We start from the raw sequence: 20,192 nt of genomic DNA, 5'->3' as shown, positions 1-20,192 counted from the left end.
AGTGAAGGCCCGTGTCTAGTGGGGTATGGGGCAGATGATATTCATCTGTTTCACTGATCGATTTTCTTTATGGACAAGATCAGCCTTCTGTGTCCTGCCAGACCGAGACATGTTTTTTTTGTGCGTCTCCGCCGGGATTCGAACCCAGGACCCCTCGGTTCTACGCTCACGCGTTAACCACTATTCCAAGGAGGGATAAAAGAAATATACCTATTAATGCCTGTCGCTAAAGTAAACGTCTAAAAGCTATTAGATATCTAGACACTTGTGTCTCTAAAGCTAAATATTATAAGTTATATTTAGCAGAAGATTCTTGAACCTAAATAAATTAGCGTGTCCTAATTTTTTATAAAGCTAAAGAGTTTGTGCGTTTGGTTGAACGCGCTAATCTCAGGAATTACTCCTCCAATTCGAACGATTCTTTCAATGTTAGATAGCTTATTTATCTACGTTGGCTACAGACTATACGTGTACCACGGGCGAATTCGCTAGTGCTTTTATATGCACCACTTACAGGATCATTTCTTAGAATTAAACTTGTCACAATCGGGGTGCAGACTGCGCCCATAGTTGTGATGAAGTTAGTGAGTGAAAGCATCACTCCAGCGTAGTTCGGTGATAAATCTAAGTGGCTCATCTGAAAAATAACGTTTCAGAAATTGATTAAAACATAATTAATGTATTATAAGAACATATAAATTATTTGATCACTAATAAGCCTAACCTGTGCTTAACCTGTTTAATTTTTAATGTGTATTTAATTTGAAATGAATAAATTGCAAATACATACGAAGATTTATTTGGCAATACTTAATTGAAATCGTAAACACTCGAATAACAATGAAAGTACCAATACTCGTCCTAAATGTTATTTTTAAAGTTATAAGAAATATATTCTATATGTTATGTTCATTAAGTTATTAAATTATATTATAGTCTTATACCGATATCAGCTCTAACAGACCCCGCAGACGGGAAACGTACGGGGGAAGTACCACACACCCACAGAAGACCGGCGTGAAATAGCATTCTGTTGTGTTCCGTTCGGTGAGTGGGGGAGCCGGAGGCCCATATCCTTTTTCTTTCCCTTCTCAGTCCTTTCCTTTATTCCTATCGCCAATCCTTTCTTAATCCCTTCCCAAAAAGTGGCAATCCATTTGTAGAGGCGTAAGGTCTGCAATGCACTATTATGCCTCTCCAAATGTTCATGGGCGGTGGTAGCGCTTACCATCAGGCGTCCCACCAGCTCCATTGCCGATGGTAACATAAAAAATAAATAAATAAAAACATAGGCTTACAATAAAACCGGCGGAGAGGAATCCACACAGAGTAAGCGTCACGGTCAGCATTACTATAGCCAGGGTTTTACTTTCTGGTCCAATACAGGATAAACCCACTAATCCTACAGTCACACCAGCTACACCTGGAAACCACCCAAAAGAGATAATATACTTGGTAATAAATATCCCAGGAACCAAATAGTTGTAATTTATGCAAGCAAATAATATTAAAGAACTAGATAATTTGAAATACTACTAATATATATATATATATATATAATCTATTAGTGTTTTCCCGCGGCTTCGCGATAAATTCTGTTTATAGGGTGTTATTATACATACCTTCCTCTTTTTAATGAAAAAAAAACCATCAAAATCTGTTGCGTAATTTTAAAGATAAGCATACAAACACGCAGACGGCGGAAAGCGGATTTGCTTCATACCATGTAGTGTTACATATAAGAAAATAGTGTGAGTTACTCCACTTAAGTCAAGAACTGCTGAACGAAAATCGATTATTTTTTATTATGTTTTAGGAGTAAGTGCTAAAAGTTCGAAACCTTCAAAATATAGTAGGAAGAGCCGAGATATGCCAATAATCATATATAATCCATAGTAATCGGGTGAGCTACAATGACATCTTAAAGCAGGAGTAATTCCAATGTGTAAGAATCACAGAGTCGAGACACAGTAGCTGTCTCGCGCCATCACTATCCTACACTGGAATTAATACTGCTTTAAGAGGTCACAGAACATTTTTAAACACCATTACATTTAAGTTACCTATAGAATTGAATAATCGCCGCAAGGTAACTAATCTCAGGAATCCTTTATTGAAAATTTTTTCACAAACTACTGACGAAACTATGTTACCGATCAACATGCCAATGTATGGGAGTGCGGATAGCGTAGCACTCTGAAACAAATGCACATTTATTGCTTCATGCCGTAAGGGATTGTTTCAATATTCAATCCTACTAATATTATAAATGCGAAAGCTTGTAAGGGTATGTGTTCGTTTGTTGCAAAAACTACTGAACCGATTGCATTGAAATTTGGTACGTAGACAGCTGGACAACTGGAATAACATATGGACAACTAGTTACCTACGCTTAACGAGGAAAATGGCAAAACAACTTGACTAACAAACTTAAAGAAAATCTCAAAGAAATGTGTTACTTACTACCTATTGCTATATAGCGGTACTTCTCCGATGCGAGCTGGCCCCATTTGTGGCGAAGCGTGCTCGACTCCCACTAAAGAAACTACTCAAATTCAGGGTAAGGGTAATAACCCCTTACCCTAACAAAGCTAAAAATTAAGTAACTCACATTAGTCAAACTGATTTTCAAGCCCTTCTCCAAGTACGTGGGCATGTCTACGAAAAACAGAATATATACGATGGAGCAGCCGACATGAGCCGCTAAAACTGCCCAAAATGCTTTAGTGGTTAGAATACACCGCCAAGGTGTGTGGAAACTCTGAAAGTTAAGAAACACAGTTATAGTTTTAGGCAAAAAAGCCCTAAGGAGAAACAACAAGTCCTAAATCCTATCCGATTTGAACCATCAAATAATTATATATTTACACAACACATGTGTTGTACCAAATTGGAATTGTTGTTACTCTTTTGTTTATTTATTATTTTAATCGTATATTAATATAATTCTATCAAAGGTTTAACGATAACAAATTATATAAAATTTTTCCTTCAAAATTTAATCCATTTTCAGTACATTATCCAATACTCGTGAATTTCATTAAAGAAATTGCTGACTCAGCAATAAATTGAGGTGGGCCACCCATATCTTTTGGGGTATAAAAAATAGTCTAAGATCTATTCCAAATCAATCCGTTACCAGAAAATACACGTGGGATTACATTTTGACCAAAGAGATGGAATATTGGTGTCAGAATTGGGATAGCTTAATATGTAAAATTAATCCAAACTTAAAGCATAAAGTTATGAAACATACTCACTTTAGAAGTGGTTGTATTTAACCCACTTTCAATATATTCCCTTTCCCTCACCGACATTAGACGATGTTGGCCCGGAGTGCTTGCAGCGAAGAAGTACCAAATGAAAGCGTTTGCAAACATAATAGCAGATATTGTGTAGAATATCAGCTTCCAGCCCATGGCTGATGCAGCTAGTAGGCCAGATAGAGGCATTGCTATTACGATGCCTATTTGGCTGCCTGTTAGAAATTTTAGTCTGGGTTTTGTTTCATTTCACTTAAAAGTGATGAGAATGTATGAATTTGTGTTTTCACTCATTCGTTGGAAAACTGCTGAACGGATTTTGTTGATGCTTATATATTACAATAAAACATAAGCTATAGAAGTAATTCCTTTTGTTCTACAAACTAGTACAATAATAACAAATTTAACTGTCTGATAGCGTTGTTTTTATAAAAATCAACATGCATTTAAAAAAAAATATGTTTTTTTCCTTTTTTTAATATCACTATTATCTCAAAAAAATTGCTTAGTCTAGAGACATAAGCATCCCTACAACTTCTTCTTAACAGACACTAAGCATAGTTAATTATACACAAATCTTATACATAAATGTGTATTATAACACTATAATATAATAACTCATATTTTTACCTCCATATACAATGCCTGCGTAAGATGTCCTCTCATGTTCCGGCAGCCACCTTCCCAGAAGAGTGTGGCTTGCTGGGTACAAGCAGGCTTGGCTCAGTCCCATGACCATTCTGCAAGCACATACTATAGGCCAGCCACCCTGGATATAAATGGGCGTGAACGTCAAGGAACGTACATCAGGAGATACTGAATTTTTTGGTGGTAGAAATGGTATCAAGTGACGGTAATTGACCATTTTAAAGTAATATTGAAGTTTAGTTTGTCGGCATGCATATTTGAGTTGAAGAGTGAATTGTATTTTAAACTCAAAAAGAAGTTGAGTCGATGTGATACTCTCTGACACTAACTTTATGTCATTTGCAGGACATCCCTGCGTCCCAAAGAGCATTCATTTAATCTGGATATCACATATCCTATCACCCATGCCAGTTGCCCTGTCTGTATACAACATTTCATTAAAATCCGTTCAGTTGTTTCAGCGTGACGGACGAATTGGCGGACAAACATCCAAACAAACTTTCACATTGATAATATTAGTGTGATATTTTTTGTAGCTTAGTACCATTAAAAAGTCTATAATGGTTTTGCAACATCCTGAAATTTATTTATCATTCTAAAAATCAACGTTGTCTCACCAGTCACAGACAAATGATTCATTCATGAATGAAGAAATCTTACGATCAAGTATTCTTCGATACTCACCACTTTAATAACCGAAGGTAGAAATCCGCAAATGAAACCGTTCGTCAACAAGGCAACCAGCAGCACCATCTTCCCTCCAAACCGCTTGGACAGGATCCCAGCGGGGACCTGCATGATCATGTAGCCCCAGAAGAACGAGGATAGTACAATACCTTGTGTTTTTTTATCCCATTCGTATATCTGGAATTATTGGCATGAAAGATAATATAATCATAGAGCTTTCTTAACATATTTCTCTAAACAGACTTACGGAATTGAGATTTTCATATTTATTTTTATTTATTTATTTATTTTTTCATTGCACTTATAGTTAAGAAAAAGAAAAGAGACAAATAGGTAAAAGCTTACATCTAGATACAATAGGCGGTCTTGTCGCTTAGAGCGATTTCACATATTGTGAGTATAGAAACTGTTATTAAATTTACAACTCAAAGGAATTTCCTGTTTATCTGTTTGTCACAAAAAAATATACGAGGTTAAGCAACGGTTGGCTCGGTCATAAATTGGATGGGTAACAAATTTTTTTATTAAGCTGCTGGCTTATCTGTACGGAATTCTTAGTGTTGTGAGTATGAGTTTCAGAGATTCGACAAAAAGTTTGTATATTTTATTTTTGAGTAGGTATATTAGACATTCTGCAGTCTTTCTTTAACATGCAAGTCATCAAAATATATGTTACATTGATAACAATCTTTAACACTATCATTAATCAAACAAAATCTTTCAAAATTTTTAATATTAGTTCTCAATAAAGCGTTACATGCTTACCTCAACCTTGGAATCTTTTTGTCTGTTTGGATCCGTCATAGCCAGAACCGCTACGCCCATGCTGCCGCGGGCGATAAATAACGCCACCATGTTCAAACACATACACAGCATTTGTAAATGACGAATTCCAAATCCGTACTCTGTGTCAAAAATACATTGTAAATTAAATTATTTACTGAATGAAAAAAATTGTACTTTACAATAAATATAAATAGAGAGATGCGAGGCCTCCACTATCACATAATCTATCTCTTTTATCTCACTTTTTCTCCTATCACTTAGGGATATGAAAAACGGATTTTGGCCGATTCTTAGACTTACCCGATATGCACACAAAATAACATGAGGCACAGTCCAGCCGTTTCGGAGAAGTATGGTAACGAACATAGTGACACGAGAATTTTATACATATAGAGATTTTATGGAGACATTACGACACTGCAGTTCTGTATTTTTATTATTATTGTTTTTTTAACTCTTCTCAGTTCATTACTTTAATATATTCGTCAATCCTTAACCCCTTAAAAGCGGGCAGAGCATTTTTAGTAGCGCTACCTCATATATACCTCGTTCGTGGGAAGTGGTGATCGCTTACAATCAAGCGAACCACGCTGTGACATAAAAGACAAATATAAAACGAATAAATAGAATAGTTAAGGAACTTTTTTAACACGTGTTATTATGGGAACTATTTCGCATTGTTATTTGCTATTCCTCGGAATGTTATTTCTTTGCTTTTTGATGGCAAATAAAAATATATCCATTTCTGAGGAGCAGAATATTCCGATATAAAACTGACAATTATATTTAGAAATACGTGGAACAAAGGAAAATCATAAATATGACGACATCAACAAAGCTTACGTGCTCATCTTGTAGAAATATTCTCAAACATAATAATATTATAATATACCTCAAATAATATGAAACAACAAGTTTAGTAAAACATTCATTCTGTAGGACTGGTATAAACATTACACGACACATTATTACGTTTAAATAATTATACTGTAAAATACCTTAGTATGATAAATATAGTTAAATTATATAATGCTTGCATTGTTTATGAATTAATTCCTATATTAAAAAATAATTGTATTTTTAGTTAAGTTGATAATTGTACTTTTTAGGTTTATTTTCTAATCATTAGTATTAATTTTTTGATATATTATAAGAATACAAACTAATTATATTATTGTACAATCACTGATCTTTAATATTGTACAGAGTTTGAATAAAAAATATGTCCGTTTCAATGTGGTTGAATAGTGTCGGAGTCGGTTACATAGAAACGTACAGTTGAAGTTAATAAATGCGTTTTAAATATTTAGTCATGTGTTACACTTACTTTTTCGTTTCTCTTCGCTCATTTTATTATCTAAATATCACAGTAAATATCACTATTACGAGCTACCGTATGCTTCTGATTGAATAATTTGCAAAACCCCAGTCTAAAACAAAGAACAAACAAATATAATCCATATTACAATAAGATAAGGGTAGAAATTGACTACTATCGCAGTAGTTGATACAAGATTATTTCCGAGCAATCAACAATTATATTGTAAACAAGAAAGCTGTAAATATTACGTTATGTTTAATAATGTGATTAATTTAATTTATTTAAAGGTGTACTATGCGACATTAACGTTTGTTGAGTTGTGATATCTTATTTTACATAGTTACGCCAGGGTTAACACCATTGTTTACAGGCGGCCGCAGTCAGTTGTGGATGATTTCATCTGAGTTCCTACGACCACAGCGAAGCGGGGGAAGATGGGACACAGTGGAGTTCTGTCGGTAGATCCTTTGCCTCCCCGATGCGAGGATCCCAGGTCCCACCCTCCTTTCTCCAAACCGTGGGTGATGAGCATTCTGCACTTGAAAAAAGGGTTAAATACACTTTAAATTTTCTAATTCTTTCTCGTTGCTGATCGTTCAATATTTTCTTTATATGAAAAATAAAACTTTATTTAAATTCAAACATTTATTCATTCAACTAAATTACTAGTGGCGCTTTTAAATTGTTGAATAACGTGATTTAATATTTACACAGCTCGGAAAACAGTTCTACACAGAAGACGCATGGATCTCTTTTAAAATCATGTCAGTTTTACATTTTAATGTTTCATAATATATGAGAAGTAGCAGACCCGGCCAATGCTGTTCTGCCGTTTTCATACCATTTAGGGGTTTGAAAATCTTTGCCGACTCTAGACTTACCCGATTTTATGTACACAAAAATTAATGAGAATCGGTCTAGCTATATCTGACAAGTATGGTGACCAACGTTATAACACGAGAATTTTTCACATAACAAGACGCTCTTCCCGGCTACGCCCGGATATCAAGATTTCTGTTTTGTCCAAAAGGAACATTCAATCGGGATAATAAATATCCTATCACACAAGTCAGCTCATATCTACCGTGTCTGTATACAAAATTTCATCAAGATCCGGATATGAAATTTAATATTTTTTTAATTAAACAATTCAATATATACAAAAATTACTATGGCTTATACAAGGACTTTACAGAAACACATACGGATGTCAAGTAAAAAACACGTAATTCACGTCAAGTGTTAAAATGTTATGCAGATTTTTCTTAAGACGCAGCTCTAAGCCCCGGTAATGCTGAGCGGCGGGTAAATTATTTATTTCAACGTACTGAATGTTCTATTTGAATAATCTTTGAGCTTTGAGCCGAAAACATCGCGCCTTTACAAGGAAATCAGTGTCTAAAATTTATGAATTATTTAAACGCGCCTTAATGGTATTTGTTTCTAAAATATTGTTAATCCCTACTAATATCATAAATTCGAAAAAAATACTGTTTGTCTGATACAATTTTACACCTAAGCCATTGAACGGATTATTGAAGATAGAACTGAACTTGGGAAAGCACATTTTAGAAGGTTTGGTTTTAGCGATAGACCTTGGGATTTATAGGATGATTATTACCATGTTGCGCGATAGAAGCTCTCGAGTCTTGTCCCTTGCACGATTGACCTGTGACGTATTGTTTGAATTGGCTATTTTTGACGTGACAACGTCTTAAATTAGGTTGCGGCTCGGAGTCACACATGAAAAAGTGTAACGCCCGGTAACGTTACGATGAGTCACCGAACTATGATCAGTCCGCCGCGCGCGCAGCACTAGAGAATTAGGCGTATTGAATCGGCGCGTGCTTGTGTCTCTGTCTCTGTCTTTTTAGTAAACAAAATATATTTTCTATAGTTAAAATTTGTGCAATTCTTATTTTCATTCAATTCCTTGGTCCTATTGTGCAATTTAATAATATTCATATCAATAAATATTCTACCGAGAAAAAGACGTTGTCACGTAAAATCTTCGCCCGTAAAACCGACTTTACAGACAACCATATCTTTTTCGAGATGAGATGAGATGTTTCACAGCGGGAAAAAGCACCTCATACTACTCTCTAGTCTCCTTAACTAACGATGTGAAAGAACGAAGAAAAAACTAAACACACTTTCGCATTTGCAATATTAGTAAAGATGCTATTGATATTCCCATTCAGATGTCCTCTTCAAGTATCATCTTATGTTCATTTTCATTTTATTTTTTTATTTTTTTTATGGTAATCCAACACCTTTTACATTAAACTTACACATAGGATACATAGATTTAAGAAATGAAAATAAATGTGACAAATAGCTATATTAACTAACCCGGAAAACGCTCTGGTGCCTTACTCTTATCATTTAGGGGTATGAAAAGTACACGTTGGCCGATTCTCAGACCTACCCGACATGCACAGAAAATTTCATGAGAAGTGGTCCAGTTTCGGAGGACTATGGTAACGAACATTGTGACACGAAAAATTTATACATATTATAAATATAGATATAATGATAAAATATAGCTATGCCATCTATACTATCTTAAACTAGATTTTCATATGACGTCTGATGCTTGTTGTGTTGTCGTTATTATAAAAATGTATCAAAAGATATTGCATTGGATATATTATTATAAATGGTCGAGAAATACTCAAAATGTCATGTAATAATCATATGGAAATTACTTTAGTTACTAACTCAAAGTACAATTCAAATAATACAAGTAAAGAAAGATGAAGTGTCCGTTGGTTCTTGGCCAATATGACAAATTTTTAATTTATGTATGAACATTTTCGTATTATTAAAACGTTTAGAAAAACGAAAACTTTTAAATCAAATTCGTTGAAACATCATAACTATATAGTATAAAACAAATCGCTTGCTTTGACCCCATGTATACTTAAATCTTTAAATATTTTATATATAGATAGAGTAGGTTTATATGTATTATAACATCTATCAAATTACTTATAATTTAACGCGCGCGAAGTCGGGGGCAAAAGCTAGTATATTGTAAAGAAGACTTTCTTTGCTTAAACGGGTCGACCTCAGAAACTACCGTTTTTAACCGTATGGTATGCTCATGATCCCTGAGTACTCTATACATGTATGTACATTATATTACGGATATAATTAAACACATGACCCCTTTCCCTCCCTATGATCCTTCACAGCAAACGAATAAACGTTCAAACATAATTCTTCACACATATATACACAAAATATTACCTATATATCTATACAGGGGCAATTTTTTCCCAATAAGACGCAAGTAAAAACGAAGGCTAAAATATCTTACGACTTAATTGTTAATTTATATATCACGATTTCTTTAAAATACAGTCGTGTATCATAAAAGTGCATTAATTATTTTAGTAATTATTCTTCATTTCTAATATAATATTCGAAGGGCACACAGGTGATTATACAATTTTTTACTAATTAAGGATTTTAATTCTATTCGTATTTTTATTTATATGTTTTTAAAAAAAGTTAACAATAAAAAATTTTTCATTATTTATTCTGTATACTTCTTTAATATGCAATTCTTTATTCTTAAAATGATATTATTTACGTGCGTTCCTTGGAAGACCCCAGGGTTTCTGCTAATATGTTTAGGGATCGGCCACTGAGGAGGTTTCAGTGGGTAAAAATCCCACGGGCCCTGTTTTTCCCCGAAAAGACACAGTATCTTTTTATTTACTCCTCAATGAAGAAGAGGTGACATCTCCACAATTAAAAACAATAAAAAAAAACACGTTGCAAGGAAACCTACATATTCAAAAATGAATTAGTTAACTACACGTGACGTCTGCCAACGTGGTGGTGGAATATGACCTGAACTCCTATTTAAGCCCTACAATAGGATCAATAATATGGCCTGATGATGATGATGATGTTCATAGTTATTTAGATTGCTTTATATCTAATCTATCTTTTACAGATTATGTACTAGAAACCTTGAATCATGGACGTGCTGCAGATAAATCCTCAAAATGTATTTGATACAGAACTATACGAAAGGGTGCTGGACCCTAAGGAATGTCAAAAGCAATTGAGTTATTTGTCGAACAGCTCTTTGGTGTTGCAATGTAAGTATAATTGACTAACAATAAAAATACGTACCCATAATAGAACATATTATAATAATATCAATGATATATTTGTTGCAGTTCTAGACGCAAGCGCTAAAATACCAAGTGGCCTGTTATCCCTAAATCTAGCTGATTACGGGGATTACTATGAGTGCCTCGCCATAGACCATTCGGTGCATGATATGCACATACAGGGAAAGTTCTGTGTGATCAACATACCATTCACACAGAAATCGAGCAAATTAAACATGTATTGGAAAAGCCAGATGCCGAAATTCACAACCAACGATATTCTAGATCTGCTGCCGGAGCAGTTGGTGATTTATTTCAGATCTCTGTTTCAGAATGTAGAAAATTCGCCTGTGGTGAAGTAAGTTAATGTATTATCGATAATTTTTATTAAACTACTTATTGAAATAATAAAATATCGTTATCCTAAAAACTGGATTCAAACTTTGGTTTGTCATATCAAATTCTAATCAATTAAAATAAATAATACCTTATAACTAAATAAAACTACACTGCATGTAAACCATTTTCTTACTAAAGTCTTATTATACTCGTGACGCGGCATTAAATACAATTTGCTAATTCCATAGTCTGGAGTTGTATGAATGTATAGTATTTACTATTGGGTGATCCCTGTACCCTATACCTTTTTTTGCATGTACAAAATAAGGTATGCCACCCATATGCACCCGCAGCGCTAGGGATATCGATCTTTTAAAATATAGGAAGGTTCTCTTAAAATATAGGAAGCTTCTCTCTCGGACTTCAGAGACCTTCAAGGTCTCTGAATTCCGAGAAGTTTGGAAGCAATTACCTTTATATTATTAGGGTTTAACGCTGTTTTACGTTAATTTCATAAACTTAGTCTGCTTTCAGGGATATTGCAGGTAATACAATACTTTCAGCATCTATGAAACTCGGCGTGTGTGTTCCAAAGGTTTGCACGGTTAAACAGATCGAAAACTTCATTAATTCGCCTCTTTTAATGCCAAAGTTGACGTATGTCGAAAGTTTCTGTCGACTTCCCAATGACAAACCCTATATTACTGCTGATTATATAGCATTGTAAGTTTTGAAAACATTTTTATTTATCATTGTTTAAAACATCGATTGTTACTAACTTTAAAATGTTATGTGCAATCTTATGATTTTATGTGGAATTACCATAATCGTTTAAGGTGTATGGATTTTTCTATTTTATCGAAAAAAAATAGCCGAATTGGTCGAGATTTACGCATTCAAATAAATAAAAGTCAGGATTGAAATAGAATTGGATGAATCAGTACACACAACTAGAGCGGTCCATGGTAGAATAGAGACCAGCCTATCAAGGAATATAAATCATTGCATGGCCTGTTACCCAACGCACTTAATATGAACTCTTTACTCTATATCATAGAGTACATTCTGAAAGGACTGTATTGCCACATAATACTTATTTATTTCTCTCCCATTTTCATATAGTTTATTGATTACCTAGTTACCTACATTAGTTCTACTAATGTTATAAATGTGAAAGTGTTTAAGGATGTCTGTGTGTTTGTTGCTCTTTCACGCAAAAACTACTGAACCGATTGCAATGAAATTTGGTACTTAGATAGCTGGACAACTGGAATAATATATAAGCCACTTTTTATCCCGATATTCCTACGGGATACGGACTTAGGCGGATGAAACCACGGGGGACAGCTAGTATTTTTAGATATCTCTCCTACAAATTCATTTGTATTGGTAGGATTTCAATTATTACAATGCATATAATTCATTCAACAACAGCTTTTGAATATGAAGAACCATAAAAATCAGTTCGCCCTGTAAATAGTTATTAGGTAACAAATATAAAAAATTACAGTTGATATGTTGTAGTCTTTTTCGGAGTCAATTAAAAATACATAGAAATAAAGGAATAATTTTTGTGATTATTTATATGAATTAATCAATATCTTAATGCTAAGAGCGAGGCAGTATTCGGCTTTGAGACAAGAGCGAAAGTGTTGTTTCACTTACTTGACAAATGACATTCCCTAATTATAACACCAGATTTAACCAATCTTATAAAACTAGTAGATATTTTAATAAATAAATATTTTCTTTACAGTGGCATCTTCGGTATACTTCTTTTTCTGACTCTCCTGAGTACGTCTTATGATTTATATCAAGTGTTTATTCGAAAGAAAAGTATGTATTTTATATTTAGGTTATTTAAGTGCTTCTTGCTTGTATTCTGTTTATTGCTATTGCTATCGAAAATGTTATTTGGTCATAGTTTTTAACACTGATGAAGTTAACACCTAAATTATAATTCATCATCAGCCCATGTATGTTTCCACAGCTGGGACACAGGCCTCCTATTAGGGTTCAGGTCATAATCCACCGTGGGTTGCAGATGTCACATGTCGTCGAACTTTTGATTCTTGGACATACCGGTTTCCTCACGATGTTTTCCTTCACCGTTTTAAGTAGTGGTGATGTTATCCACATGTGCCGATAAATTGAAAAATCATTTTATTCCCTCCACGCTAGTGCGGTCTCGGACCCCTACTGATCGATTTTAAAGTCTGAGGTTTTCACCACTGAGCCACCACTGCTCTTAATTATCTGGCCTGTTTCCTTTTCCGCTCCCTTCCCAGTCCATTCCTTCTTCCTGTCGTCCATCCTTTCTAATCCCTTACCCCTTAAAAGTGGGCAGCGCATTCGCAGAACCCTACCTCAGTGAAAGTTCATGGGCGCTGGTGATCGCATACCATCACGCAAACCATCAGCTTAGCTGCCCGCTATGACATCAAAAAATATTATACCAGTTTGAAATTGCCTTTTATAAATTTTCAGAAGACATCAGTCGAATCTACACCAGTTTCTCAATTTACACAAATACGAGACGTTTGGTCAATTTCCAAACACATAAATATGCTTTAGAGTGTGTTGATGGTATTCGAACGTTATCGATGCTATGGGTTTTATGTGGACACACGTACATATTTACGTTTATGTCGCCTCCGCACAATATGTCATATGTTATACAGGTAATTGGCGTGTATAAAGTCCGGTAAATTTGACATATTCTTCTAATATTGTAAACGCGAAACTAAGTGTAAACTAAAGTATACTAAAGTGTAAAGATATCCATACTTAGTATGGATGGCCATACTTATACGCATGGAAGTTATTTACTCTTTCACGCAAAAACGGCTAATTGCATATGCATGAAATTTGGTACAGAGATAGATTATAGTCTAGATTAGCCACAGACGCCGCGGGTACAACTAGTAATGGAATAAAGAGGAATACAACGCATGGGAAGTTTGTGTTTTATAGAAATCGGTGCCAACATAAAATTTTACGCAAATTTTTTGAATTAGTTTTAATGTGTAAATATAAATTACCGTATTTTTAAATTAAGATGCCTTCATACTAATAGTTTAGGATACTCTCTTAAGGATTTATATTTTTAGTGGACGTCATATTTTACCAGTACATGGATATCAGCGTGCCCCATCGTTGTGGATACATTTTTCGCTCTCAGCGGAATATTATGCATATACGTCATACCAGACAATATAACCACAAGTTAGTTCTATTCCTTGGTTCTATTGAATTGATTTAATTAATAATCCTTAACATTTCAACTCAAATGCCGACATAAAGTGCAATAATATAAATTCCTAGCAAGACCGAAATTAAAGGGAACTGCAAGGCTGGCACCGAAGCAGCTTTTAAATAAAAAAGAAACATCCGTTAGCCTCCTAAAAAGTTATGTGATAAGAAACACAGAAAATCCGTCAAATTGATAAACTTCTTTTTAAAGTCGGTTAAAAATCTTCATATTTTACATAATTGAAATATCCGTTTCACAAACTCAAAGTCTCAATGTCTTAAATCAATTGTCTTGCCATCTAGAACAATTTGTGAAGTTCATCCCCGTATTCTACCTCTATCGGATCCTGCGGATGCTCCCTCTCTTGGCCACAATAGTTCTCTTCCAGTCATCGATTATGATCTGGATCTCTGACGGCCCCGACTGGGACAAAATGGCCATGGCTACGGAATTCTGTAGACAGCGCTGGTGGACCACCTTGTTGCACATACAGAACTATTATCGACCATTAGCTCTCGTAAGTTATATTCCAGAATATTTCATATCGTTCGAACAATTTTCACAATAAAACCGTAAATGTTTCCTGAACTTTCATATTTATACTGTTTGGATCGGAAACAGATTTAAATTAGGATGGAATTATATTGAATATTATGATCATTCAATTACAATACTTATAAATTATGTTTGACTCTGTTTATAAAATGACAAATATTTTTTCATCAATCATCAAAACCACATTACCAACATCCAATACGTAATTAAATGAAAATTCTAATCCATGCAATAATTTTTTTCTGAAATCATAATGTTTTGAAACTTATCTTAGTCTGTTCGTGATCAGGTTTATTAAAAAAAACATAAAAAGCAAAAAGGCTTAATAAATTTATAATTAAATTAAATTCTAAATTGATACGTGTCTTAATTTGTTTCTGTTATCACAGTGCGTCTTCCAATCTTGGTATATAGCAGTGGATACTCAACTATATTTGCTGAGTCCTTTTATAATAGTGTTCCTTCTGGGGTCTTCGTTGGTCGCCTGGATTACCTTAACCACTGTTGGGTTGGCATCTATGATTATAGTTGCTGTATATGTGTTTAAATATAAGTTTCCATCTGCGCTTATGAATGCTTTGTAAGTATTGTGTTAATCTGAAACGTTATAATTTCACAGTGCCATTTTCTTATATACAACTAAATCTTATACAAAGTACTTAGCAATATATTATAAAGGCGGCCTTATTGCTACACAGCCATCTCTGCCAGGCAACCTGGTTGGAAAGGAAATGTGAGAAGGTCTAGGGATAGCGGAAAAGAAGAAAATATTTATTGATATAAAGATATCAAAAAACCTACATATTTGAGGATTAGCTATTGCCCGCAGCTTCACCTGCACGGTCCTAATAAATTTTCGTGTTGCAAACTTTCATCCCCTATTTTATCCACTTGGGTAGAATTCAACAAGATCCTTTCTTAGCAAATGTCTACGTCATAACATCTATCTGCATGCAACATTTTAGCCCGATATGTCCAGTGCTTTGGGCTTTGCGTACATAGATCACTATGTCAGTCAGTCAGTCAGTCAGTTTTATATATATAGATTAACTTTACAGCTATTGTGAATCTTTCGCGAACTTCTTCCAAGATTTTTATTTGAACACTGCGACTCGTGCCTCTCCTTTTGTTATGGGTATATTATTTGGTTATGTTTTGAAGCAACGTCGCGGAAAGAGAATTGAAATACCCATGGTAAGTGTGCTGAAAAGTGGTCTAAAAGCTTAGATATATCCTTTTAATACAAGTTAAAATATGTTATATACAAGTTGACAAGGTAAATTGTTGCTACGGTTATGCAAGATACGCAGGTTCGAATCCTGCCTCGTGATCAAATTTTTTCTATTCTTTCAAAAATTTCTCATTTATAAAGCATTTCAATGCTATAAAACTAAAAATTAAAGGTAAATTGTGTTCAGCTTTATGCATACCACTTAGGGAAACGAAAATAGATGATAAGTGATTCAAACTTACCTGATGTGGACACAAATCTCATTAAAATAGGTCCAGCCGTTGCAGACACTGTGACAAGAGAATTTTATGTATTAGAAGATGATTTCTGTGTTGCTAGTGGGGAAACCTTTTTTGTTACTGTTAGTTTTGTGCTGTTTTATACGATTTGAGTTTTTTTTTTATTATTCTGTTTCTCATTATCTATAAGTCCTATTTTTATTTATATCTCTTGACGGAAATAGGTTTTTGATTGGTCGATATAGTGAATTCTACGTTTCTGTTAATATTCACTTGTCTATAAAAATGTAGGTATAATTCGACAATATCCAACATTGGCACAATATTATGAAATTCATAATAATACAATCGTTATTTCAATTTGATTTAAGAATTAATCCTAATTTAATAGCTACTGGACATATTAATTAATCAATTAAAAACTTTTTCTTTTAGAAATACGCTATAGCTCTTTGGATAACAGCGTTTGCTAGCATGGCATACTGTGTCTTTGCTATCTATGAAACGGTCCAAATACCTTATGAGTTCAGTTGGTTTGATGCGATTTTGAACTCTGTTATGAGAGGATTATGGGGTACTTCAATATGTTGGATGGTACTAGCATGTGTTCATGGTTATGGTGGTAAGGAATTGTATAGATTTTTTTTTTATTTTATTTATCCGGATACCCGCAGTACACATACAGAACATTAACACATAAAATAACGAAAACAACTGGTCTTGCACGTGTACTAAATATAGAATTACCTGTTTTATTTCATAGCCTGCAAAGGGACTGGCGGGTCACCTGGTGGTAAACGCTTACACCGCCTTATATCATAGTCGGCAAATGGGATATCCGCCCATGAACATTTGCAGAGTGCGTTTTTTGCAGAAAAAGGTGCAAATATAATGCTAATCTTAATAGGCGTGGGATAGAGAAAGAAGTAATAAGGGGAATTGAGGAAAGGACTGGAAAGGGTAAGAAGAGGCCTCTGACTCTGACTCAACAAACAAAACAAAGTAGCTACTATTTCACGCCAGCCGCCTTTTTTCCTTTCTATTTGTATTCAAAGAAACATAAAATTGAATATATATAGTCTAAATTGTACTAAAACAACTCATTACTCAATCACTTGCGAGTAATGATGGAATGACATTTGGACCATGACAATTTATTTTGACCACACGAGCGTATTTTGTGGGCATCGGTCAGTTTAATAACTTTCAGGACCGATCAACTGGTTCCTATCGTTACCGCTGTGGAAGCTACCAGCCCGACTGTCGTATGCGGTGTACTTGTCGCATTTGCAAATATTACAAATAATGAAAAGTTCTACTGTGAAGCTACAGTATTTCACTGAACTGGAAATGGTGAGCTAGTTCATATTTTATCGATGTTCATTCATATAGTTTTATTCATAAGAAAAACTCTCTTCTCGTGTCTCTCATTCTCATGTCTTCTTAGTTACAATACTCTTCCATAACGGCTGGAACGATTGTCATGAAATTAGTGTGTTCGTCGGGTAGGCCTGAGAATCGGAGAACATCTATCCTACTAATATTATAAATGCGAAAGTTTGTAAGGATGTGTGTGTTTGTTGCTCTTTGACGCAAAAACTTCTGAACCGATTGCAATGAAATTTGGTACGTAGACAGCTGGATAACTGGAATAACATATAGGCAACTTTTTATCCTGATATTCTTAAGGGATACGGACTTACGCGGGTGAAACCGCGGGGCGCAGCTAGTTTTGAAATAATGATATGGATCAAAATATCGCGAATTACATTATTATCTAACGATTTTTGCAACCTTTTTGATGTCGGGGCGGGTAACTGACCTGGTCGTTCGCCTGATGGTACGCAATCACCGCCGCCCATGTACTTTCACAGAAGGAGTCAGCTTATGTAGTGCTTCATTTAGAAGCGATTTTCCGAATGTTATTAAATTAGCTAATTCAAGAATTATTACACTATTCATTTGGAGATAGGCAATGTAGGTTTTATCCAATTTGACATCCATATGTATTTAGTATTATAGAAATTCCGTTCCTTTACGCATTAACCAAAACATGTCTTTTTTTTCAGGTGTATGAAATAGCCGGTATCACTATGGTTTCTTTAATAATAAGTTTTATTATGTGCGTTTTTATTGACGCTCCAGCATCCACTTTAGTAAAATTTATGTTCAGTGAGTATAATTAGAATCAATAGTAATCATATATCATACGAGTTCCATCACTTAATTCGAATATAGATCGATATAGACGATATACGATAACATCTTAAAATATGTATCGCTTATCTTGTATAGCTTTAGATATTAAGGGCTTGACAAAACCGCCTTCTCTGGCGGTAATAATAATTGTAGTAAAAAAACTAAACAATTATTTTTAACCAACGGGAGGCACCAGTTTTGACCACTCACTTTCCAAGGTATAACCAAATCTGTATATAATAGAAATCTGTAGATAAAATGAAATTATTATACTGTCACCGGTTCTTTTTAAGTGTATGTACATAGTTAGAAACAATCAAAATCAAGTTTAGAGACGTCGGTTACATAGAAACATAGATAAAGATAATCAAAAAGTAATATATTAGACTGCGTTTCGAGAATAAGGTTATAATAAACTATGATTTTAACTTCAGATGCTGAATATAAAGTAATATTGACTTATTTATATTTTTGATTTGAAGGAAAAAAAATACATTTATTATATGTATGCATGCATCATCCGATTTGCGTACAATTTATACATATTTTACCAGTATCTTTTGGGGCTTTATGTTACTATTAATGTTGTATTTATTTCACACAAAATGTTTTACAGTGCGTCTACGACCCGAAAAGAAGCCACAAGATAGCGCGGCTAAAGATGAAGATTTCAGCAGTGAAGATAAAAGCAGATAGTGAAAAGGATAATAATTAATATGTTTTGATAATAAAGTAATTCACTTTCAACTGATTTTAATTGGGATTTCTTAACGTAACTCGGTAATGAACGTTTGTAATGAAATAACATTATCATTCACTATTATGGTATGGTACTTTTAATAATCTATTTTATTTCACTAAATGTATTGCATATCCTTCTAATAAAATATACTTGTATTTTTAATTCTAGTCTTTCAAACGCGTAAAAATCGCATTATTAGTATTTAATAATTAAATAAAAACCTAGATATGTAGTTTATAAAACCTATGGAAACACGCATTAATTATAGAATCCACTACATTTTTAGAGTCCTATACTCTGTGTAGGGAAATTATTTATCCTGTCAACCTTAATCAGGACAATAAAACTAACTCAAGAAGAATGATTATATTTTCACCGATCCTTGACAGACTTATGAAATTATTATATTTTCTTTATCAGTGTACTAAGTTTGAATTAAATCTGTCCCTTTCAAATAGATTATAATAAAATCTAAACGAATCGGTTACACGTAAAAGCGTGTTTGAAATTATATAAACCATCCTCACAATTTTAAAGCACTATTTACTATGCTTACATCTTGATACGTATAGAAATAAAACCTTTTGTAAATTTACTCCCATTCTTGGTTACCATATGAATTTCGGTAAAAGGAATCACTGAAGCAAACCAAAGTTTTGAAATAACAGTTTATTTAAGACGTACTTATAATATACGTAAGAGTTGAGTAAAAAATGAAAACCAGATATTGTGAGAACTAGAAATTGCTGCCCGCGAACTAGAAATGTACTTTTATTAACATGAATGACCAATTTATATA

The 20,192-nt window shown here is 34.0% G+C and overlaps 2 protein-coding genes across 2 annotated transcripts in view; one reads left to right on the top strand and one right to left on the bottom strand.

The window, feature by feature from the left end:
* Positions 1–8,482, bottom strand: part of LOC119830913 (putative inorganic phosphate cotransporter) — a gene marked incomplete at its 5' end in the record, with an annotated part of 10,080 nt that extends 1,598 nt beyond the window's left edge. The window contains 9 exons of the mRNA XM_038354102.1: positions 515–637; positions 1,299–1,423; positions 2,064–2,196; positions 2,612–2,761; positions 3,261–3,478; positions 3,894–4,032; positions 4,596–4,775; positions 5,364–5,501; positions 8,474–8,482. Of these exons, the coding sequence (XP_038210030.1) occupies positions 515–637; positions 1,299–1,423; positions 2,064–2,196; positions 2,612–2,761; positions 3,261–3,478; positions 3,894–4,032; positions 4,596–4,775; positions 5,364–5,501; positions 8,474–8,482 (1,215 nt within the window). The remainder of the gene's footprint in view (positions 1–514; positions 638–1,298; positions 1,424–2,063; positions 2,197–2,611; positions 2,762–3,260; positions 3,479–3,893; positions 4,033–4,595; positions 4,776–5,363; positions 5,502–8,473) is intronic.
* A 2,214-nt stretch (positions 8,483–10,696) lies between these two features.
* LOC119830912 (nose resistant to fluoxetine protein 6-like) lies at positions 10,697–19,347 on the top strand. The gene is made up of 12 exons (XM_038354101.1): positions 10,697–10,820; positions 10,902–11,193; positions 11,709–11,719; positions 13,662–13,855; positions 14,285–14,399; positions 14,730–14,944; positions 15,372–15,490; positions 16,041–16,182; positions 16,888–17,074; positions 17,663–17,805; positions 18,522–18,537; positions 19,268–19,347. Exons 1-12 carry the CDS (start codon positions 10,697–10,699, stop codon positions 19,345–19,347), a joined length of 1,638 nt encoding a protein of 545 aa, XP_038210029.1.
* The last annotated feature ends 845 nt before the right edge of the window (positions 19,348–20,192 follow it).

Source organism: Zerene cesonia, chromosome 12 (genome assembly GCF_012273895.1).
Source record: "Zerene cesonia ecotype Mississippi chromosome 12, Zerene_cesonia_1.1, whole genome shotgun sequence".
Taxonomy (NCBI): Eukaryota; Metazoa; Arthropoda; class Insecta; order Lepidoptera; family Pieridae; genus Zerene; species Zerene cesonia.
Note: the sequence above shows the minus strand (reverse complement) of the source record. Positions and strands in the feature narration are given on the sequence as shown.